The following is a 24,859-nucleotide window of genomic DNA, read 5'->3' on the forward strand; positions in this document are numbered from 1 at the left end:
GATTTTGATTAATTTTTTTTTTTCTGAAATTATGCATAAAGGAGTTTGTGTTTAATTGTAATTAGATCACCAAAATTAATTTTTCAAAGGTTGTAAAATTAATTTAACTAAAAAAAAAAAATTAATAGCTTGAAGGGGAGTAGCCACGGCTGGGTGGCAGAACCACCTAATGGTGGGCCACGGTGGCTGCTCCGGTGGTCAGAATTGGCGGAGGGACGGCAAGGGAGTCGGTGTTGGGCAAGAGCAGAGCTGAACGTGCAACTGTTGCACGGTTTCAGCTCTGCTCGAGCTGGTTGGCGTGCTGGGCTGCTGCCTGGTGCGCCAGCCAGCGCTGCTGTGGCTGGGCGGCTGCCTGGCTGCGGCGGCCAGCTGCTGCGGTGGCTGAGCTCCGGCCTGGCTGCTGCAGCGGCTGTGACGTGGCTGGGCAGCAAGCTCAGTCACGGCAGCCCTGTTTTTCAATTTTAAAAAAAAAAAATTCTTGATAAAAAAAAAAATTCTGATTTATTTATTTTGGATAATATTGAAAAACTGTTTTTAGGAGGATTTTGAGCAATTCCAATTAAGGTTGTTTTGACTTGATTATAAGATAATTACATAATTTGATTTTTTAATCTAATTAAAATTAGTTGGTTAACTTATTTTAGGATAAAATCTTTTAGGTGGTTATTAGGATTTTAGTTTATCAAATATAATTTATATTCTAGGATTTCCTAATTAATTGATTTATCCACTTGACATAATTAAGAAGAATATATGACATTTTAATTATTGGCAAGTATAATATGTGATATTATTATGTGGCATTTTTATATATATGATATATTATTGCTATAAATGACTAGTATGGCCCTAGATTTAAATTATAAATACGATCTGCGTGTCATTATGTATTTTTGTAATTTAAATACGATCTGCGTATTGTTAAGTATTTTTTAAATTTTATTTAATTAAGAATTAGTTTAATTATTTAAATTCTTAATTAATCCAAAGAAGAGCCCAGATGAGAAGGCCCATGATGAAGGTGGATGGAGATCCATGAAGAGTCCAAGGAGGTGCCCATTCAGGCTTAGTTCTTAGGATTAGGGCCATACTAGCTCATATATAATTTTGCATTTTATTATTATTCTTAAAATGCTTATAAGTTTATTGTATGTATGTTATCAATGCGCTAGAGTTCACTAATTAATAACGACATAATAAACTTAGGTCCCGCAAATATTGAGGTTTGCTTTTCCAAATATAAAGTACTTATTAACCCTTAATTAATAGTAATAGGTCATGCCTCCGCAGGGTATTGTTATTAATTTTGGGAGGTGAGGTGAAATTGCGAATTTTGCACACTTAATTTGGTTAACCTTAACAAAATCATCAAAAGCGTTTTGGATTTTGAAGCAAAGGGACAGTTAAGCATGAGATGTTTTTCTGTCTATCCAAGAATTACAAATGTTGTAATTAGTAAAGAGTTTACTTACCTTGAAAATGTAATTTTAAGAAAAGGCCTCCGTCTGCTTAACGTTGCATGTTGATAGGATCTTGGAATCACTTATTCAAATTGGGACAATAAAATTGAATAGAGTGCTAAGTAACCTGGACACTATTGCATGTTTTAGGTGCTTTTATAACATAAAATTGAACTTTGCCCTTTTTTCCGTCTGTAGATAACATGACTAATAACAACAACAACTCGATTTTTAGCATCTGTCCCTTCCTTGAGAAGGATAGGCTGAACGGAGAAAACTTCATCAATTGGGAAAGGACCCTAAGACTTCTTTTAAAGTCGGAGGGTAGAGAGGATGTCTTAGAAAACCCACTTCCAGTAGTGACTGATCTGATGCTGATAAACGTCGTGCTAAGCAGGCTAATGATAGGTCTACTCCAATCACTTGCTTGATGGTGGCGGCTATGGAACCGGACCTCCAAAGGAGGTTTGAGACCAAAGATGCTTACACCATTATGCAAGAGCTTAAGGCCATGTTTTAGAAATAGGCAAAGATTGAGAGATATGAGATTAATAAGGAGATTTTGGAATGCAGGATGGAAAATGGTGAATCTGTTCGCCAACATGCTTTCAAAATGATGGGTGTTTTTGAAAGCATGGAACGTCTTGGATTCCCTTATAGCCAACAATTGGCTACTGATATCATTCTCCATTCATTGCCTGACAGCTTTAATCAGTTTAGGATAACTTTCAACATGAATGAGTCTGAAAAGACTTTGACTCAATTGCATGGGATGCTTGTCAATGCTGAAAGGAACATTCCCAAAGAACCAAAGAAAGAGGTTTTGATGGTTCAAAAGGGAAAGGGTTTCAAAAAGAAGGGGGCAGGCAAGAAAAACAAAGGCAAGCAAGTTGTCAAAGTTTCTGAAAAGCCTAAGCAGACTACTAAACCAAAAGTTGCTGCGGAAAGCAAATGTTTCTACTGTGAAAAGATAGGTCACTGGAAGAGAAACTTCCCCAAGTACTTGTAGGACAAGAAGTCAGGTGCTTCTACTTCAGGTATTTATGTTATAGAAGTTAATTTGACTTCTACTTCTTTATGGGTATTTGATACCGGCTGTGGTTCTCACATAGTTAATGATGTGTAGGGACTAAAAAGAAGTAGAAAACTAGCAAAAGGCGAGGTGGAGCTTCGCGTCGGAAATGGAGCAAGAGTTGCTGCACTTGCCGTCGGAAGTTATAGTCTACATCTTCCGTCTGGATTAATTTTAGGACTTAATAATTGTTATTTCGTTCCGTCAATTACTAAGAACATTATTTCTGTTTCTGATTTGGATAATGAAGGTTTTTGTTGTGAGATTAAGAACAAATGTTGTTCCATTTCTTACAATGACATGTTCTATGCTAGTGCAAAATTGATTAATGGTTTATATGTACTTGATAGGACAGTACAAGTCTATAACATAAATAGTAAGAAACAAAAGTCGAATGATTTAAACCCAACATATCTATGACATTGCCGGATGGGTCATATAAACCAAAAGCGCATCCAAAAGTAACAAAAGGATGGAATCCTTACATCATTCGATTATGAATCATTTGATGTATGTGAATCATGCTTGTTAGGGAAAATGACAAAGTCACCTTTTACTGGAAAGGGTGAAAGAGCCAATGATCTCTTGGCACTTATACATACAGATGTTTGTGGGCCTATGAGTTCAAAGGCAAGAGGTGGGTTTAGTTACTTCATCACTTTTACTGATGATTTAAGTCGATATGGGTATATCTACTTAATGAAGCATAAGTCGGAATCATTTGAAAAGTTCAAAGAATCAACTTGGTAAAACAATAAAAGCATTACGATCCGATCGTGGTGGCGAATATTTGACCCAAGAATTCGATGATCATCTAAAGGATTGTGGAATAATTTCACAGTTGACTCCACCAGGGACGCCACAGTTAAACGGTGTGTCTGAAAGGATGAATCGAACTTTACTGGATATGGTTCGATCAATGATGAGTCTTGCTGATCTTCCAATTTCTTTTTGGGGATATTCTCTAGAAACAGCTGCACACACACTAAATAGAAGCCCGTCAAATTAAGGCTGTAGAAAATACTCCATATGAGATGTGGAATGGAAAAGTTCCAAACTTATCCTTTCTTAAAATCTGGGGTTGTGAGGTCTATGTAAAACGTTTACTGTCAGACAAACTTGCACCCAAATCAGATAAATGTCTCTTTGTGGGATACCCAAAGGAGACAAGGGGTTACTACTTCTATAACCGTCAACAGAACAAAGTGTTTGTTGCTCGTGATGGTGTCTTTCTTGAAAAGGAGTTTATTTCCAGAAAGACAAGTGGGAGTAAAATAGTTCTCGAAGAAATTCGAGATGAGCAACAAATGGATGTGGATCAAACCACGTTAGAGGCGAGGGCGCATGACTCTGCTATGACAGGTCAGGTTTCGGAGCAAGCTAATTCATTAAGCGAAACTCCTGTCGTCCCACTTGAATCTAATTCATGCGAAAATCTTCAAGATGTTGAAGAGAATATTTCTATTGATGCTCAAGCCCCACGTAGGTCGAGTAGAACAAGGATCCCAAACAAGTAGTTGGTTGATTTCCTGTTAACAGAAGACTCTGAAATATTGATTTTGGAAAATTCAGAACCTACTACCTACAAACAAGCTTTGACAAGCCCAGACCCTGAGAAATGGCTTGAGGCCATGAAATCCGAAATGGACTCCATGTCTGAAAACAAAGTTTGGACCCTAGTCGACTTGCCTGATGGGGTCAAACCTATTGGATGCAAGTGGGTGTTCAAAATAAAAACAGACAAGAATGGAAATGTCTATATCTATAAAGCAAGACTAGTTGCAAAAGGATTCAAACAAATACATGGTATAGACTATGATGAAACCTTTTCTCCAGTGGTAAAGATTAAGTCAATTCGGATACTTTTGGCGATTGCTGCACATTACAATTATGAAATTTGGCAGATGGATGTCAAAACCGCCTTCTTGAATGGGTTCTTGATGGAGGATGTGTACATGACACAACCTGAGGGTTTTGAGGATCCAGAAAATCCCAAAAGAGTTTGCAAGCTTCAGAGATCCATTTATGGATTGAAGCAAGCGTCTCAGAGCTGGAATCTTCGATTTGATGAGGCAATCAAACAGTTTGGTTTTCTCAAGAGTGAAGAAGAATCTTGTGTCAACAAGAAATTTAGTGGGAGTAGCTTAGTCTTCTTGGTTTTGTATGTAGATGACATACTACTCATAGGAAATGACATACCAATGCTTGAGTCAGTCAAGGAATGGTTGAGAAGTTATATTTCCATGAAAGACCTTGGAGAAGCTGAGTACATTTTGGGAATCAAAATCCATAGAGATAGGTCTCGAAGGATGCTTGGACTGAGCTAAGAGACTTATATTGATAAGGTTCTTGCAAGGTTCAACATGGAAAACTCTAAGAGAGGATTCATTCCCATGTCACATGACATTTCGCTTAGCAAGAGTCAGTGCCCATCGGAGCCTGATGAGTTGAAGCGGATGAGTAGCATACCTTACACCTCGGCTATAGGTTCTATCATGTATGCCATGATATGCACTCGACCAGATGTTGCATTTGCTCTGAGCTTATGTAGCAGATTCCAAGCAAATCCAGGTGAAGCACACTGGACTGCGGCTAAGAACATCCTAAAGTACTTGAGAAGGACTAAAGGAATGTTTTTGGTCTATGGAGGAGTAGATGAGTTGGTTGTTAAAGGTTATACTGATGCAAGTTTCCAGACCGACAGAGATGATTACTGCTCGCAATCAGGGTACATCTTTTGTCTGAATGGAGCAGCAGTGAGCTGGAAGAGTTCAAAGCAAGGCACTGTAGTAGACTCTACGACAGAATTAGAGTATTTAGCGGCGGTAGAAGCAGCTAAGGAAGCTATTTGTATAAAGAAGTTCCTAACAGAGCTAGGCATCGTATCTAGTGTTCTAGAAGGAATTGAGTTGTTTTGTGATAATAATGGAGCTATTGCACAAGCAAAAGAACCAGGATCAAACGACAAATCCAAGCATGTAATGAGGAAATATTACCTCACTCGCGAGATTGTAGACAGGAATGATGTCAAGATCTGCAAAGTTCACACGGATGAGAATGTTGCTGATCCACTAAACCTCTCCCTCAACCCAAGCATGAACGTCACGCTAGGGCTGTAGGGTTGAAGCAAGTGTTAGAATGACTTTAAATTGTTTTTGTTTAGAGAAACTTGTTACAATTTAAAGACATGATTTTCATGTTTTATGTTTTATGGTATGAAATTTTTCATCTTATTTAATTTTGGTTTAGTATTAAATAAAATGTCCAACATATTTATTGAATTTAATGGGTTTGTCAAATACGTACGTGATTTGATGAATGAAACCCCATAAGTGAACTGAATTCATAAAATATTTAAGTTCCTAATCTGAGTTGTTAATTTGGACATAAATGACTCAATAAAAGGATTAGCATATAAGATTGATTGATAGTGCCGTTTCATGGGCTATGGAAACATGGAGATGTTTAGTCAATCATATGGATATGTATAGTCGATACATGATCGAACAGACCTACTTAGAAGTTCTAAAACTTCGCAAATTATATTAGTGGATTCCTTAGACAGAGTGGAACACTACTCAATTCAATGATTAGTGTAACCTTGATGTTGTCAAACGTCATGCCGTAAAAGGGGACTATAAAGGCGACACTCGGGTTGTGCTAAAAGTTGAGTGAGAGTTTTGGTTGCCACAAGATTGAATAGGTCCTCCTATGTTAGATAGGATGGGTGTCTTGGCCTCTTGAAGAGTAAGAATTGAAAATGCATGGCCGTGCTCAATTGGATCATAAGATGATCATTTGCTCAGCAATTCAAACTCAGATTTCAAGAAATAGTTTGAACGCTAGTATGGATAACATAGAGATGTGATCATACTATCAAATTAGACACTAAGAGACTTAAGGAATTTGAATATTGCATACTTCAGACAAGTGGGAGATTGAAGGAAATGTGTCCTCGACTTTAGTGCAATTACTTAATATAATTATGGATCGTATTATGGAGATAGTAATTCGTTTATTTGGGTCGTCTATACGTCTTGCTAGAGAATGTTATAGAACTTTGGGTTAGTAAGTAACAAACCCGAAGCTCGCCTAAACGGATCCTACAAGGTCACACATTAGGATTGGATCAATAAAGAAACACGAAGCCCAAACTGGCCTTAGGGTGACCGGCCAAAAAGGGAAAGGGGAGAGAAAACCCTAACCTAATTAATAATAACATGATTATATATTAATTAGTTAGGGATAATAAAAAATATACTGTATTCAGTTTTCTGAAAACAACGTAAGTTTTTCTCTCAATATTTTCTCTCTAAAATTGGTTCTCAACTCCAACAAAGGTGAAAGGTTTTTCCGTCCAACTAGCATTGGTGGAGTGTTGGTTCAATCCGGTGGACCAAATAGAGGAGTTACAATTGAGGCTCTTTATCTCAGGTAGAGAAGAAGATTGCTAAGAGGATTAACGCAAGGTTAATTCTAAACTATTATGTGATCTTTATTTGTATATGCATGAGATCTTGTTTAGGTGCGTATGAATGTGATTCATGAAATTCCGCTTAGAGTACCTAAAACCCTACATTTGATTCAATCCTAAAGGGGTGGTTGAGAATTTGACAGAGAAATGAAGGAAGAATGGGGGAAAAAATTGATGATTTTGGAAGAATTAAGTGAGGAAATTGGTGAGAGAAGCTGAATTTTGAGTTTAATGGAGTAGTTAGAGTGTTAGGTCGAAGAAAAGAAGAAAAAAAAAAGCAGGGAAGTTAATAAGGTGAGACCCACAACAAAAAAGGTGGTAATCTGAAATGTTTTTTAATTTAATGGATGGTTACTTAAAATTTTTTTAATGGATAGTAATTTTAAAATATGACTTTTTTGAGTGGTAATTTACAAATTTTCCTAATCTTTAAGAAACAAAGAAAATAAAAGCGAAATGAAATACGGAGTAAGAAATTAGGCAATGAGTTCCTGGTAGAGTCCTAGCCTCAAGTCCTGAACACTTCATCTCCATATATTTTTGTGACGAATGAAGAGCATTGGTGGCGGTGCCTTAATGTCTCGATTACATCTCAACACCACCAGTAGCAGCACCAGCTGCTGCTGCTTAAATTCTCTTCCTCTCAATTCAAAGCATCGCTTTTTTCCTGAATTCGTGCAAATAACTACCCACAAACAAACCTTCAGTTTATCTGCTACAAGATTTCCCAGAAAATGGGATAAAACTGTTTGTTTTGCTGTTGATGATTTGAAGGAAAATGAAGGTTCTACCAGTCTTGGTCTTACCTCAACTCTTGAAGATAAACCCAGTATGTATTTTGCCCCTCTCCTTTGATTTTCTGAATATTTCAGTTTTATATATCTTATTTTCTAATTGATTTTTGCATAATATTTCATATTATATGTGAAATTGTTTCTTTCCTAGAAAGTAAAAATATAAAAATGTGAAATTGCTTCTTTTAATTTATTGTTTTTGTTGTCATTTATTGATTGCCTGGTCAAAGGATTATCTGAAATATGGAATTTTTTTGGATTTTATTTTTTTTCTAATCTTAATGGGCTAAATTACTACTATTATTTCTATGATATGAAATGAAAGATGCAATTCAATCAAAAGGGGTTTCAGCAAATTGTGATAATTCGAACTTCTTGTGGCTGTGGCTTATCCTCACTGAACTTGTGCTATAGTATAAAAGGCTCTAGGTGAAGTAGATGGTTATTGCAATGAAATAGCAGAAAAGATAAAATTACTACTATTATTACTATGATATGAATGAAAGATGCAACTCAATCAAAAGTTTAGGCAAATTGCTAAAATTCGAACTTCTTGTGGCTTATCCCCACAGAACTTATGCTATAGTATAAAATATGTCAAAGGGCTCTAGGTGAAGTAGATGGCTATTGCAATGAAATAGTAGAATGGATAAAATTACTGCTATTATTACTATGATATGAATGAAAGATGAAACTCAATCAAAAGTTTAGGCAAATTGCAAAAATTCAAACTTCTTGTGGCTTATCCCCACAGAACTTATGCTATAGTATAGAATACGTCAAAGGGCTCTAGGTAAAGTAGATGGCTACTGCATGAAATAGCAGAATGGATATTTGTATTAGATTATTGATGTCTTAAAATATTGGAATAGGAGAGAAGGATTTTCTGCTTATGATGTTGATTCATGTATCGGTGTTGATTCTTGTATCGGAGTATGACTCAACCCAAGGTTGTGTTGTAAGAAAATCTAGGTGACAGAGTTTGAAACCTGCCAACCCATTGAACGAAAAGTTTTTTGTGCTGTTAAAGTAGTTTTGGGTGTTTTTCTCAAGCATATATGCTTTTAGTCGAGGGATTTATTGCATGGTTAATTGGTAAGAATGTGGAAAAATGATGTTGGAGGCAAGGTGTTCGTTTCCTGAAACTAGCTCCGGGGGAGTTCTTCTTCACTACATTAAAGGTTGGAAAACTTGCTACCATGAGAAATTAATCGTTTGAAGATTTCCCATTTCTTTCTTATGAATTTTATGGTGAACTGTTTGAAGATTTCCCATTTCTTTTTTTTTTTTCTTTTCTTGGTTTAAATTATTGAGCAGAACTGGTATTTTGTTCAACGCTTGAAAAAAGCTGTGGTAAGTGGAACTCGAAGTAGACATGGTCGAAGAATAGTGAATGATGGATGATAGGAGCTTATAATGGTATATGAGTAGCTGCTCACTATGGGGAATGTTTGATTGATTTGTTAACATCTTATGCAGTATTCTGGAATTTCACATAATACCATATCACTGCTAGGGTTATCCAACATTTAAATAATGTCTATCATGGGACTCTTACAAATCACTTGGCTTCTACTATAAAAATTAAAGTCGTTTTTTTTTAATATTGTTGCCTAACAGAATAGAGAGGTTTCTGAATAGAAGAATCTTAAAAGTTAATGGTAGGATTAGGGAATGCCGTCATGTTATATATGTGTGTATATTATATTATACATGGGATTGTCTTCCTGTACTTCTCATTTCTAATGATCTCATGAAAGGTATCCGTAAAAATAAAAATGGCCTAGCCCATTTTTGATGACGTGCCACATATGCTCCATTTAATTCGCCATTTATGATTTGGAGAAGTCGCCATATTGTTGATGATGTGCCCACATATTCTCCTTCTAATTCTGCTCAGCTGAGCATTTTAGATTTGTTGTTTCCTAGTGAACTCTATGTTGTCCTTTGAAAGATAATACATTTTTCATTTTTCAAAGCTAATTTAGATTTGTATCATGGCAGATGAACTTCAGAATGTTGGCCAAGAAGGTGGACAGAGCTCTATCTATGAATTTCTTTACCCTAGTAAAGATGACCTACCTGATGATAAGGAGATGAGTATATGGGATCACCTCGAGGAGCTTCGACAAAGAATATTTGTATCAGTTTTGGCTGTTGGGGCTGCTATTTTGGGCTGTTTTGCTTTCTCTAAAGATCTAGTTATGATCCTTGAAAACCCAGTTAAAGAGCAAGGTGTTCGTTTCCTGCAACTAGCTCCGGGGGAGTTCTTCTTCACTACATTAAAGGTTGGAAAACTTGCTACCATGAGAAATTAACTGCTGCTTATAATAAGGGATAAGGCTATCTAATCGACACAATATCTTTGACCAATAAGTCTAAAAGTTAAAAGACTCTAAAACTCAAACAATAGCATATATCTGCATTCTGGATGGAGGTTTCCAAATGTTGCCCCATAGGATAGATCTGATATAATTAGAAATTTAGAAGAGAGAATTGATGATTTTACTGGGATACATGATCAGAAAAGATCTGAAATTAATTAAAGGTTTTAGCGTTCCTATGTAGCACTCTAAATTTCGAACCATCAAGTATCAATTGATTTCATCCATAGGAACATGATTGGAACTGCTGTTGCTGGTTCTGATGCAAAAAACATAGATTTGTAATTGTTCCAGTGATGGGCAATAGCAGGCAGACAAGATTGGGTAAGGAGTAATAGACTTCTTGTAGATGACGTGTTCCTGTCTTTAAATCCTGCCTGAGCAGGTTACTCGGGAAAAAAATAATTACTCAATACTTCTGTCTAGATTTTCTGTATGATGGATGAGTAAGAATTGTCGGTTTGCAAATCTGGAGTAGCTGAATCAGTTAAGGTCATACTTTTAAGCCTTATTGATTACCTTAGAGTTACCCTTACAATGTAGAATCTCTATTGAAACTCTGGATTCGCTCGTATAACCGTAAGAGAAATGCTTATGTAACAACATTTTGGGCCTCCCTATACTGTTTTATACTTTTATCTTAAGCCTAAACATTGCATAAGCTTGCTAGACTGCTAACAGAATCTATTGTGTGCTTCAGGTTTCCGGATATTGCGGTCTTCTTCTTGGGAGCCCTGTGATCCTCTATGAAATTATCGCATTTGTGCTACCTGGTCTTACTAGGGCAGAAAGAAGATTCCTGGGCCCTATTGTTTTAGGATCCTCTGTGCTTTTCTATGCTGGTATTACCTTCTCCTATCTTGTTCTCACTCCGGCAGCATTGAACTTCTTTGTAAATTATGCGGAAGGAGCTGTTGAATCACTTTGGTCGATTGATCAATATTTCGAATTTGTTCTTATCCTGATGTTCAGCACTGGCTTGTCTTTCCAGGTAATGTTTCTTGGACTTTATCTGTACAATTTTACTAACTTCTGAATACCATTGAAATGGAGTTGACTGGAACTTGTAATGTTTTTAAAATATATTTGAAAGACTTGTTGATGTACTGGCTCTTTGTCCACTGGACTATATGAGGAGTTAATAGTTGTCTGTTGACATTTTTGTAATTATATTTCGTTTGGGACAAAATATAAACAGTAATGAAAATTATCAACATAAGAGGCAAAATAGTTTCAGGTAAACATCTGAATTCATAAGCGCAATTAGCAAATACACATAATAATTTTTAGATGTAAGATTCAACAAGCAGCACCTGAATCATTTTTGTTTATATGCAAAATGCAGCATAATTGTCTTTTTACCTAGTTTAATTGTTACTCTGTACATGGTTATCTAAAAGTCAGGATGTTGACTAAAAGTCTATAATTTCACGAGTCCTGTGTTCGAATATATTCGTCACATACTTCAAGATTCATAATAATAACTACAAATGTCAATTTTATGTAAGCTTATAGTGTGACTATGAATGACCAAATAAGATGACATAATACTAATAGCGTGTTTATACGAAATAGCATGTTATGACGACTTCTGAATTTCTAGTTTCAGTTTTGTTTTTCATGTTAAGCTACTTTAGGGTGTTAAATGTGATCACATATCTTTCTTCTTAAAGTGAATTTCACCTAGTTAAGAAAGTAGGGTGCTAAGAAGAGACATTTAAAGAAGCTGTGGCAGACAATCATAGAAAGTACTAATGGAGGGAAAGTGGCTTGTTTATGTTCTTTAGGTAGGCTTGAAGGTAGAGATAGTTATGCTATTCCTGGTGGTAAATAATGTGGAATGCTACTGTTTTCTTTAAATACTGTGTTCTGTTTAATTTTGGAAAAAGATTTCCTGCAGTTATTTTAATTGCTGTCAGTCTAAATGTAAGGATAGTGATTCATGGTGGGGATGTGGGACTTTTGTATACTCATTGTAGATCCACCAGTAAATTATAGGTACCAGAGCAATTGGAAGAACCAGCTTAGGAAATGAAAGGAATGGGTTGATTTTGCACTTTCACTAGAATCAAGTTCCAGCCCAAAACATAATTCATGCTAGCTATAGGCATATTTCTATGCTTAGCTCCTGTGTTTGTTGGCAAATGATTAAGCAAAGGATTAGAGATTTCCTGATGATGTGTAAAGTGATTGGTGAGAGCAACTAAGGATGAGGTGAGTTAGGTTGTTTAAAATATGAACAGGTATAAGTGTCGGGCCGGGCCTAGATGAATTTATAGTAGCACATCTCTAAGATTGTAGGACATCAATAAGGATAAGCTTTCAAGGGATTTTATCTGACTAAAGTTATTGGGAACATGAATTTTTTTTTTTCCAAAGAATTATCCATCTATTAAGGTAAGGGATCATTTGTAGAGCAATCAGTTAGCAAACAATAATTTCTTAACAATCAGGATTATAAATTAGCTACTGTCTTTTTTTTTTTTTTTTTCTTTTTTTTTTTTTGTGTAGCCTAGGAGGAATTAATCTTGACTTGGATGCTCTTAGAGAGTTTGGTAATATAGTGAATGTGAAAGCTAGAGTGGGTTTCTTAATTGCTTAGAAGAGCCTCTGGGAGACGGTGCATGCAGTGAGGACTTTTCGAAATTGTTTTAGGTTTGTGAGCCAAGGTGAGGTTTGTGTACATGCAGGCTTTGCCAAACCTTGTGGCTAGCAAATTTTGAGTAGGATATTGTGGTGATGGCAGTTAGTTTAATCATGGTGTTTTGTGGATGCAAAATCTTTCTTTGCTTGTACTTAATGCACAGAGCAGGTTTTTTATGATCTTTCATGGTACTCACAGGTTCCAGTCATACAACTTTTGCTGGGACAAACGGGTTTGGTTTCTGGAGATCAAATGCTGTCAATTTGGAGATATGTTGTGGTAGGTGCTGTTGTCGCTGCTGCAGTGCTGACACCATCAACTGATCCATTGACCCAAATGCTTCTAGCAGGGCCACTTTTAGGGCTTTATCTTGGTGGCGCCTGGGCGGTGAAGGCCATAGGGCGCTAGTTTTAACAATAAGACATAAATGGCTTTTGCCAATAGTTTGTTATTAATTTTGTATAGTTAATATACTCCATGTATCATGACTGTAATGTACTGTGTAATGAGATGAAAATCATGGATTATTCTATAAGATATTTTTGGGGAAAAATTAAATGTCATACTGACATTCAAATCTCACACTATCAGTTGCACAAACTTGTACCAGTATGTCCATAATTAATAATATATATATATATATATATATATATATATATATATATATATATATATATATATATATATATTTTCCTCCTTTTTTTGGATTTTAAACAACTCACCACGAGTGGCAATATAAGCTAATAGGGAGAATAAAAGATCAACTATCTTATACAGCTAGATTCTGCATTTGTTCTACCACATCAAATCCATTGGAATTTTGCAGAACTGCATTAGTAGCAAGAGAATCAGAAATTTCTGCTTCCAAATTTCCCAAGGCAGTCTTCAATGCATTGCATCTCTCGGAGAAAGCTTCTGTGGAGCCATTTAAATAGTCCAATTCTTTACCCACTTCATCTATCAAATCAGATAATTCTTTGCATGATTTAGCTATTGCTGATAATTCTTGTGGTGGATATAAACAAGCTCCAAGCTCATCCATCTGAACTCCAATGCTACGACAAAGCTTCAATAGCTTTTCCAAGGACTCAACCCCATCATTCTCATCTTTAAGAGATTCCTTCTTAAGCAAACCAGTAATGCATCGTATAAGTTCCTTGATGACAATAACTGCTTCTGACACAACTCCGATTGCTAATTGAGCGACTTTCATCTCTTCAGGTGACAGGTCTTTACCGAACTCATCATCAGCATCAGATGTTTGACTCTCTGCTTCACTGGTTGGATCAGATGAACATGGTTCAAGTTCATTCATTTCACGTAACACATCCTTCATAGAAACAGCAACCTGTGTCATTGCGCGCCCAATTGCAACTATATTTGTTGCAGGAGTTTTCTTGAGAGCAGAGCATGCTTCCCAGACTGTGCCAGCTAATTGAGGAATGGAGCACTTCTTTTCACTACTATGAGGTCCTAATGGCAATGAATAATTATATTAATAAAAATAAAAATAGATAAATAAAAACAAAATTAACAACCAAGGATCATTTAGTTGGTATCATAAATCTAACATTGCAATAACCAAACAACATTGCCAATAACTCAAACTCGTTGGCAGTTGGATCTATAGGATAACAGAGGCTGCTATAATACAGAGACTTACATACCAAGTCCATGAAATGTCTCACGGTCTCACCTAATACTAACTCGATTGGATGTAATTCATTATTTACAATGGCTGGGATAGTTTCTCAATGAATTGGTAACAGACTTGCAACAATGGGCTCTCTGTCAAATGAAAGAGAATGAGAAGGTATTGGTAGAGTAAGAAGTTAGCCATAGCACTTATTTGCAATTCATGTGGGAATTGATTACTGTAATTTAATCCAGTGCCGGATAAAAAAAACAAAGGGCTATTCATGTTTTGAGAGGGTTGTTAGCCATAATATTCAGTGGTTCTTTTTGTAAACCATGAAAGTTGTCAGGAACACAAAAGTGCTAGGAACTGACATGATTACAATCTACAATGGCAGAATTTAAGGAAGAAAAATGATGAATATATTGATAATATGTAAATTACAGTAAATTGGATGATAATTCCACTTTGGAGAGGTGGATGCTCTCCTAATATGAGCTTTTGAAAGGCTCACTCTCTTCCAATAACAAACCACTCAATATTCAACATCTCCTTATTCCTCCTAATGAAGCCTATTTATAGGAAATCCCTCCTACAAACCTCTAGCTTATTCTCCAAGTTACTACTAATAGACTATGACTAATATGCCCTTCCTCCAAATATTGATTCCTTGCAAAAAGCTGCAATTACAGCATCATTGATCATTCCTTGAAGAAGAGCATTCTTAAATGAAGATTTATCCACGGCAAAAAAAAGTTCTTTTGTAACAATGTAATAAAAAAAGGACCAACTAAAAAAGATGACACATTGAGTAGCATATTCAGCACGAGATATGACAACTTTAGAATTGAAGAAGCAACGAGGGTAATGCACAAAGATGTGAAATTAGCATAGTTCTTAACCTATTGTACAAATTAGAGTTAAAATAAATTTGCATATATTTTCAAATATCATACAGTCACTAGTAGAATCTTTCAAACTCCCTCTGTTTTCCTAAGTTCTACTCACTTTCCGTTTTCTAAGGACTTTTACTTTAAACCTTATATAATACAGTTTTTCACCATATGCCCCCGAGTTTTTTGTTTATTCACCATATACCCCTGAACTTTTGTAAATACATCAAATATCCCCGAGTTTTTACAAAAATACACCATATACCCTTGATGACTAATGATTTTTAATTTTGTCAATCATTAGAGCTAATTATGAACTGAAACCATCCTAAATACATTCCCCTACCTCCGAAACTACCCACATTCTTTTTTCTCACCCACAAAACCACCCTAATATGGAGATTTGGAGTGGTTTTAGGGGCTGGAAAAAGAAGAAGGGTGATTTTGGGGATTATAGGAGAGATCTAAGGTGATTTCAAAGTATAATTAATCAAATTCTATTCATCTTATTTTCATTAGGGGTATATTGTGAATTTTGGTAATAACTTAGGGGCATATGGTGAATTTAAAAATTTTCATGGGTATATGGTAAATAAACAAAAAACTCAGGGGTATGTGGTGAAAAAATAACCTTTTATTCATATTTGTTATCTACTACAACCCCGCTTTGTGAAACCCAATTATATTATGTAAATCCCTTACTCTCTATCTCTCTACTCTTTAAAGCAAAAAGTAGTCACAAGCATGGTCCCCATTTTCACTTTTCCTTGATTTCCGATGCTAAAACGTAGGCAATATATTGAAACAAAGAATTTGGTGGGGGTGTCCATAATTCGGATAAAAACCGAAATCCAATCCAATCCAAACCGAATTATCAATTCGGATCGGATCCGAACTTTAAATCGGATCGGATCGGATTGAGAATTTTTGGAAATTTGGATTTTCGGATTGGATCGAATTGACCCTAATTGGATCCAATCCAAACCGAAAACCGAATTGTAAAATTAAGCTTGTATAAATATGGATTTCTGTATATTTTGAAGTTTAGCTCAAATACTTACTACTACATAAAATAAATTAGAGAGACTTTGTATTAATTAATTAATGACTTGACGTTGAATTATTTATTTTAATCATGGTTTTGAAGACTTTTATTTATAGTAAAGGTTTATTTTTATAATTGTATTAGGCGCTTAAAAATAATGTATTATAATTCGGATTTTCGGAGTGAATCCAAATAACCGAATTTTAATTCGGATTGGATCGGATTGGATCAAGAGAGAAATTCGGATTGGAAAATTGAAAACCAAATTATATTTCGGATTGGATCGGGTTTGGACTAAATCCAAACCGAAAACCGAACGGACACCCCTAGAATTTGGTCCCAAATCCTTTAACCAGTTTGCATGAGTAGACAAAGGAGTGATAAGAATCCAAAGTGGTCTATTCTTCATTTGAATTGCATATGATCCCTAATAGAAGATATCAACTGTAAATGTGGTATCATTTTAAGGCAGCACCATATCTGCTCTCTGAGAAAATGCTGCCTAAGAGGCCTTTCCTAATCACCTACTATCTAGAAATGTTTAAGAGGTGTGACGTTAGATGAAGAGGCATAAGCCCTAGCCTTGTCTCTTAACTCTGCCAATACTAAAATCAATTCCTAGATATATTTGACACTATTGAATCTCAATGTGAAATGATGCACTACTATATTGTGTCAGAGAGCCTCTATTACAAAAAACATATACATCAAACTTTTGCAACTCTGTAGAAAAGTGGAAACCTAATCAAGGAGGTTCTATACTAAAATCAATTCCTAGACATATTTGACACTCTCAATGTAGAATTTACAGAATGCTGCACTGCTATATTGTGTCAGAAAGCCTCTATTCCAAAAACATATTCATCAAACTCTTGCAACTCTGTAACTTTAAATAAGTGGAAATCTAATCAAAGAGGCTCTATAATTATTTTACTATTCCATTGTATTATACATGATAATTAAATAAAATAAAATAAACCTTGGCATAATTCCCCACATCATACTGGTAATTTCTTATGTAAAAGACTAATGTATAAACAAGACTTTCCAAGTCACTTCACACACCGTTCAAATTCCCCCCATTTCCCATCAAAAGGCATACTTTCCCAGAAAGTTATCCATATGAGTCACCCCATATGCCATAAAAAACCTACCTCAATTTCTCTATATTTATGCAAGAATTGCTTAATACGGCATGGCTGAACATGATTAGACATTTAGACATGATCAAGACATACAATTAGCTATAATGACACCTACATGTACTCCCATGGCCTCATTCCATAATCTATCAAGCCAATGATTAACATATACAGTCAATTTTAAAATACATAAAGCATATAATAGCTTATATCTCCAATTGGAACCATTACTAGAAATGCATGACAGTGAATAAGAATGTAAACATGGTGAAGAAGGGAGGAAAAGAATAGTACCATAGCTAGCAACACATTCCCTCCATAGCAAGAAACTGCAATCGACAACTTGTTTTATTGATGCGTGAATACTTGATGATAGAGTTGGTCCTGCACCTACTGTACTTCCATAGGCAAGCAAAAGAAGACCCTGCAACACATTGAAATATGCCTCCATGTTTTCCTCTAGTGCTGCTACTTTCGTTTTTTCTCCAGCGCAAAGCATTCCAGCTGCAAAATAATAACAAATTAACAAATACTCAACATCAGTACAAAAATTTTTTTAAAAAAATAAATAAATAAACAAACAAACAAAAATTCAACAAGAGACATCAGGTAAAGAAGCAGCTCACATGCAATCTGCTTGTCGACAATTTTGTGGTATGCTATATTAAATAGTGAGGTCTCCTTACATAGAGGAAAGTGATAGTACTCACATAGGATGAGAAGGCCCTAAAAACGTTGTCACACTCTTAATAAGATTTAGAAACCTTGGACAAATATCTAAAAATAGTCTTCTTTACAATTTGTTTTCACCTACCAGTATCTCAATTGTGCCCTTGTGCAACAAATTAACACCTTTCTACAATGTTATATCATGTTGCTTATATCAAAATCCAACAGGTTGCCCATTAAAATGAGGTCTTTATGTATCATAAACCACTAAATATTTCAATCTCATACAAGTACACATCCCCATACAGAGTATAGGGTATCACACAACCTTTAATTCATCTATCAATCTTCAAATGAGAATTCAGTGATCTATCAGCCACATGACTCACACCGAACTATATGTCTGCTTTCAACTTACTCTATTCTTAACTAGAAGAATCTATGATAAACACTTAGGAGGAGACATGAGTTTGGACGGAGATAGGAACAACTAAATTTATTGTTTAACACAAAAGGATCACCAAACTAATCCCCCTTCTACAAACAAGAGAAAACACAAGCATATCTCTATCTAGTGGTAAACTTGATAGCATACTTTACACGGTTCATAGGCAAAATAGCTAACACCAATAATGGTTTTACCCGGTTTTATTACAACTTTGCCACTTGATAAACATCCCTAGTTTATCAACTTCATAAACAGGCATTCAATTAGTAAAAATACAATTGTAACCTTTGATTAGGCAGCAATTCAAATAGATGGTATCAAGCAAAAATAAACAATGGACATAATAATAATAATGGAAATATAAGAACACCCATCAAACAACCAAGTCTGAAATCATACAAACATAAAAGATATTGATGAAATCGAGAGAATGGAAACAAGAAAGAGAGAAAGAATACCAGTAGTAGCGTTTTTGGAGAGCTGTTCACCAATTTTAACGACTTCATCCCAGGTAACTTTTTGAAGAGAAGAAGCAGGAGTTTGATCCATAAGTTGCAGCGTTTCATGGATGTTTGTCAGATGGACTGTTAGAGTTTGGTTCAGCCGCTCCATCTCGCTTTTCCCCATCTCTCTATCGCTCTCAATTTTGGCAATAGAAAACTTGATACTCGTATTAGGTAATGGGTTTTAGGCTGAGGTTCCAAACAAGACGACTACTGCTGCCAATTCCTATTACCTTGTCTTGCAGGATGTAGAATTCGTTATTTATTTAATTACTAGTTGGAGCACGCGCGTGCCCCCCGACGGCTAGATAAGTAAATTTCGGAAAATTGTTTAATCGTAGTTATACTCGTGTGTATGTTTTGATTATGTAATATTAAGGGTTCTTTATAAGTTATAAGTTTGGATTAAATAATCTTTATAATTTGTAATAGTTATTTTCTGTTGTTGTTAATAAGAGCTATGATATACAATAAGTCGGTGTAAAATAATTGAAAAGACGGATACCACACGTGTGTATAGATATTGTCCATATAAGGAAATGTATTAAAAGTTACTTTCTATTTCTGGAGATGTATAATGTATATAGAATGCTAGAATTATGTAAAAGTATTCAATGTATTTAGTTTTTAGTCTTTCAAGATCTTGTCATGATTGTTGTACTTGCTATTGAGTGGTCAATTCTATCTTGAGTGATTTATAACGTTCCTTCCTGTTGCATCGTTTTGTCTTCCATCTACTTATTTCTTTTGTGTCCCCTTTTTTTTTCCTTTTAAAGTTCATTGTTCTTTCTCTTTGAGTTAAAGGGGTTTTCTTAAGAGAATGGGAAGCACTGATAGCACCGCTTCTTCTGGAAAAGCATTTAGGCCGCCAATATGGAGACCAAATGGATCGGAATCGAAAAAAGAAAATGTTGCAAGTTTCCGTTCGTATGTTGCAGATATGACTAAGCAGATGAACAATCATTTAGCATATTTGGAACAAGGGATTTCGAAGGCTGAAAAGCAAAAAGATAAAGGAGAACCTAGTAGTAAAAGAAAAAGAGAAATTGCGAAGGATGATTGCGGAGAATGGCCAGTGATTATTGTTGAATCAGAGAATGAAGAAGGCGAAGGTAAACCTAAGGAGGGAGGTGGAGCAGGAGAGGAAGAAGAGGAAAGCGAAGAAGAAGATGAGATTGACGAGGATGAAGAGACAAATGAAGATTCTGAAAGTGATGCAATGTCTGATTCTGAAACTAAGGAAGAACTTCCTGCAGAGTCAGATGGGTCATTTGAGTCAAGCAGTGATGCTTATGATGATGATAGTGACAACAGTGGTTCAGACTCTGATTTTGGGAGCTCTTATCAAGATAATCGAGAAACAAGCGAAGATTCATCCATGTTTGCTATGAGACTTTCTGATTAAGTGGATCGTGTTTGCTTTTGGAGGGTTTCTTTTTGCGCTAAACTGTAGGAGTAGTACTGTGATTTGAAGGTGTATTAGGGCTAGTTTTGATTGTTAGGTTAAGTAGAAAGAAAGCTAGTCAGGTTGTAAGAAAACTAAGCTAAGTTAAGGTTTTTTGTTTTGCTTTTGGAATATTAAATGTAATTAGTAAAGCAGGGTAGGTTGTATATAATCACTATGAATGAAATAAAAGTGTATTTTATGAAGAATGGCTGAGCTTGAATATGGACGTGGCAATTTAGCTGTTATGGAATGCAAAGATTCTAATTTTAATTTGATATGTTTGAAATAGCCTGTGAAGGTTGATTTTAGTAATGGATTTTATAATTTACTTGTTAGTTGTAGCATGGTAAGAAATTTGTTCTGATACTCTATATTTGATTTCAAAATTTGCTGCTGCAAATTGCTACTATTATTTGTAATTTTCTTTTACTCCTTTTCTGGTTTGACAAGAAGATTGGAGTTCTATTTGTTGGCTCTTTAACTCATTACTCGGTTTCATCAGAGTATTTCATTATTTTGTTGAAAGATGAGGAGATTGATATGAAAAGAAAGGTCAGATGTGTAAAGTTGTACTATACTATTTGGAATCTTGGTTAACATAGGTTAAAGGATGATCAGTCCATATGTATAAAATAATGTGTTCAAATGATAGTAATGTAGAGGCTGTTTGGGTTCATAATGTGTATCTAAATGCATTAGAAAGCATTATAATTTTAACTATCATGGTAAGGCAATGTTGATAAAGGGAACAGGTAAAATATGTAATTTTTTTCCTTGCAAATTGTTATTGTATATGTTTGGTACCGTAACAGATATAGTGAAGTATAAGAAAGGGTACTTTTTCTTGTTTGAGTATTACATAAAAAGCTAAGTGTTATTCTAGATGTGATGTAGCAAGTTTCATATATAGAGAATCTAGAATAGTCACCATATTTGGTTATGTATCTTTGGAAAGCAAGTTTGGTGTATGTATGTAATGATTGAGGATTTTCAGTACAATAGAGTGTTATTGTACTTTTTTTGTACAAAGGATCACATGGTTACAGTTGATATGAAGCTTTAAGATGCCATGCATGTGTTGTCTTCTTTTGGGAAATTTGTTTATAAAAGAGGTTGATAGTTGTGGCAGAAAGTAGTGTGCATTGTTGTATAATGGTATGTTTAGCCTAGTTAAGTTTAGTAGTTAAAATTAGATTTGTTATTGTTTAATTAGAGTTGGTATGCATTGCTGATTTTTAATTGATATGTTTTATTAGGCATTCGAGAATGCTTTAATGAAATAGGTCATAAGTATTGAGCAAGAGAATCAAGTTTTTGTGGTATGTGGTGTTTTCATCATTTATTGCTTTAGTTATCTGTTTGTATTGGATGTTAGTTGATTAACTGTTTGTGTATTTGTACTTAGGAAATTCTTGGTCGTTTCTATCATGTTGTAAGAAATCAATGTGGAGCATTCAAGGTTTATCGTGGTGCAGAAGGGCTTTCATGGAATGTCATATCTGAGAAAACAACCAGTGCTAATGAAGTTCGTCGCATGTGTATGAAACAAGGGTGGGAGAATTTCATTTCAGACAACGACATCATAGTTGGAGATACTCTAATAATGTACTTCAAAGGTAATGGTGTATTTTACACCAGAATATTTGCTTTTCATGGTAAAGAAAAGACATATCCATATGAAGTGATATCAAGGGTTGCTATGCTTAGAAGGAGACTCCCATTAAGTATTTTAGAGCTAGAAGTGCATCTATCTTTAATGCAACAAAAATCTTCTGCCCCATCATTCAAGTGTACATTTCGTGCTCCATATATTACTCAAGGAAGCCTAGTATGTGTGACTATTTAGTTTGGATTATTTCTTTCCCTTTCTTTTGGGTTTGAATTATATTTATAGTTTATAAGGCCTAAACTCTTTTAAATGTTAATATGTACAGATTGTTCCAGTACCGTTTGCTAGGATTCATTTCAAAGATATGCAACCATGTACTGTTATTCTGCTTCGACATAGACTGAAACAGTGGTGTGCTGAACTTCATATAGCTCGAGAAGGGAATGTAATCATTTCTTGCACATTAAGGAATGGTGTTAATATGTTTTACGAGGAGCAGTGTATTATTAGTTGTGTAGGTGCAGTAGTTGTATATCGACGAGGATATCCTCTTGTATTTGAAGTTATGCTTGCACCAAATTAAGTGTATTAGATTAACATCTTCTGAGCTAAGATGTTTTTAGTGTACTAAAGTATAATCCGGTAAGGATCTATCTATGCTATATTGTAAGAAGAACGACAACTTTTTCTGAACTATTGTAGGTTATTAGGTAATTCTGGTTTTGTCTTTAGATAATGGAGAACTTTGGTGTCTGTAGGTGCTTTCAAGTATTCTGGCTTTGTGTTTAATTAATGGTTTGACGAATATTTGTAAAATTACAAATTGGATTCAATGAATTATATGTTAAAAGCATGTATATTCTTTTCACTTGCTCTATGTTCTTTAAATGAGAATATTACTCAAGTCTGGTGCATGCTGTCATTGTAAAGTCTTTTCTATGGACTATATTATGAGGGAATCTATACTTGTTAAAGAGACAAAACAATGGTATGTAAATGATATGCTGTAATTCTAAGCCTTTATATTGTAAGAGTATACAGGCAGAAATGAGTAGCACTAATAATGACTGGTTGAAACTTGCTTTACCTGCCATCATTATTGCGCTGAATATTTAGGCTTGCAGATAAAGGAAATACAAATCTGGGATGGCTTATAGTATAAGAGGAACATGCACTTATAACATAATAAGTTTATATAATTAGTGTTAATTACAACATAAGACTCAATAAGATTCATATAAATATGACTTATTAGTAACACCTTTGTTATCTGCCTGTTCTTGTTCTCTCAGTGTCTTTACTTGCTTGTTACTTGGACATTGGGAAAGACAAGGATTCTGATTTTATTTAACTGCCTGTTACAAGGAATGTGTTATAAAAATACATTTTTTAAAACCAGCAAGTGAATGAATTGAGAAAGACTTGTTCTTTACTTGGGGGAAGTTTAACATTGGGAAGGTGTTTTCTTTACTTGGAGCAATGTAGAAAGACCTGTATAAATTACGACCTTTACTTTCACAAAATTCCCCAACTTAGTCATTACTTGCTGGTTACAAGAAATGTGTTCTAAAAACACTTGGACCGAACTTAAGGAATCCAGTTAAGATTTCTCTGAGGGTCTTAAATAAGATATGCTCTTGTAAGGATGTATGAGCAAGTGTTCTTGCAACTGTTTCAAAATTTTCTTGTTATATCAATATGAATGTGCAGGTTGAAGGTTACATGTTTAGAAAAGACATGGTTTATAGTATAACCTGCAAGTTTCAAGTGCATCAGTTATCTTTTATGGTTTTGTATTGTGAAAAAGGAGCAAGGAACAATGTAAATAAGTTCAGAAAAAGGAAAATTCATGGGAATAAAAATAGGAGCCAATATATCTGAAAATCAGACACGAATGTAACTTATATATTTATTTCAAGTTCAGTTAGAATAGAAAAGAAATAAGGTATGCAGCTAAGTAATGAAGTATAGTGTATAGCATAACTTGTAATGTTATAAAGTTGTGTGTTAATAACAGTAAAGTAAAGCTTGACAACAAGAAATTCTACCAGCATAATTGATATTATAGATAGGTATCCTGATTTAAGGATACAAGCAAGTACAAGATACCAGCATTACTTTGTAGATATCAGAAGATTCAAGATCTACTAAGATAGGGTGTCTAAGACACTATTGCTACTACATACCAGTCTTTATTACATAGGTCCAGCACTATATACATATTCGATGTTTATAGGGAACACAAGATGTGCAAAATGTTCCTTCCTAAACATCCAAAAGCTTCTTAGACTTAGTAAACTACCATACCATATAGATTGATTAGTACCAATATTCCAAAAGCAAAAGACGGTGAATATTTATATTTTTAAAGCTATTTTCATCCATGCATTGCTAAAGGTGCTTCCAAATTACTCTTTTTCTTTAGAACTTTCTGTCTCAGCATTTTCTTTAAAGAGTGTTGTTCGTAGTTTCTTCCTAGGAATGGGGTCTTCATCTTCTGATTCCTGTGTCTGATCAACAGGCATTGCCTCCTTGTTCTTGACATTACTTCGTGTGCGAGTAAGCTTATTCCATGTAGGAAGTTCGGTGACTGAAGCTGGGGGCTCTGAAATTGTAATTCCTTTATTTGGTTGCTGAAT

The 24,859-nt window shown here is 35.0% G+C and overlaps 2 protein-coding genes across 2 annotated transcripts; one reads left to right on the plus strand and one right to left on the minus strand.

Annotated features, from left to right (window-relative positions):
• The first annotated feature begins 7,481 nt into the window (after positions 1–7,481).
• On the plus strand, positions 7,482–13,391 carry LOC145556191 (sec-independent protein translocase protein TATC, chloroplastic-like). The gene is made up of 4 exons (XM_081617845.1): positions 7,482–7,835; positions 9,805–10,088; positions 10,885–11,175; positions 13,027–13,391. Exons 1-4 carry the CDS (start codon positions 7,556–7,558, stop codon positions 13,234–13,236), a joined length of 1,065 nt encoding a protein of 354 aa, XP_081473971.1. The 5' UTR covers positions 7,482–7,555; the 3' UTR covers positions 13,237–13,391.
• Positions 13,392–13,514: 123 nt separating this feature from the next.
• Positions 13,515–19,426, minus strand: LOC145587993 (uncharacterized). Its single transcript, XM_081644660.1, has 3 exons — positions 19,120–19,426; positions 17,839–18,048; positions 13,515–14,301 (listed from the first exon to the last, which is right to left on the minus strand). The coding sequence occupies exons 1-3, from the start codon at positions 19,286–19,288 to the stop codon at positions 13,598–13,600; spliced, it is 1,083 nt and encodes a 360-aa protein (XP_081500786.1). The 5' UTR covers positions 19,289–19,426; the 3' UTR covers positions 13,515–13,597.
• Positions 19,427–24,859: the final 5,433 nt, after the last annotated feature.

Source organism: Chenopodium album, chromosome 1, assembly GCF_948465745.1.
Source record: "Chenopodium album chromosome 1, dcCheAlbu1.1, whole genome shotgun sequence".
Classification (NCBI taxonomy): domain Eukaryota; kingdom Viridiplantae; phylum Streptophyta; class Magnoliopsida; order Caryophyllales; family Amaranthaceae; genus Chenopodium; species Chenopodium album.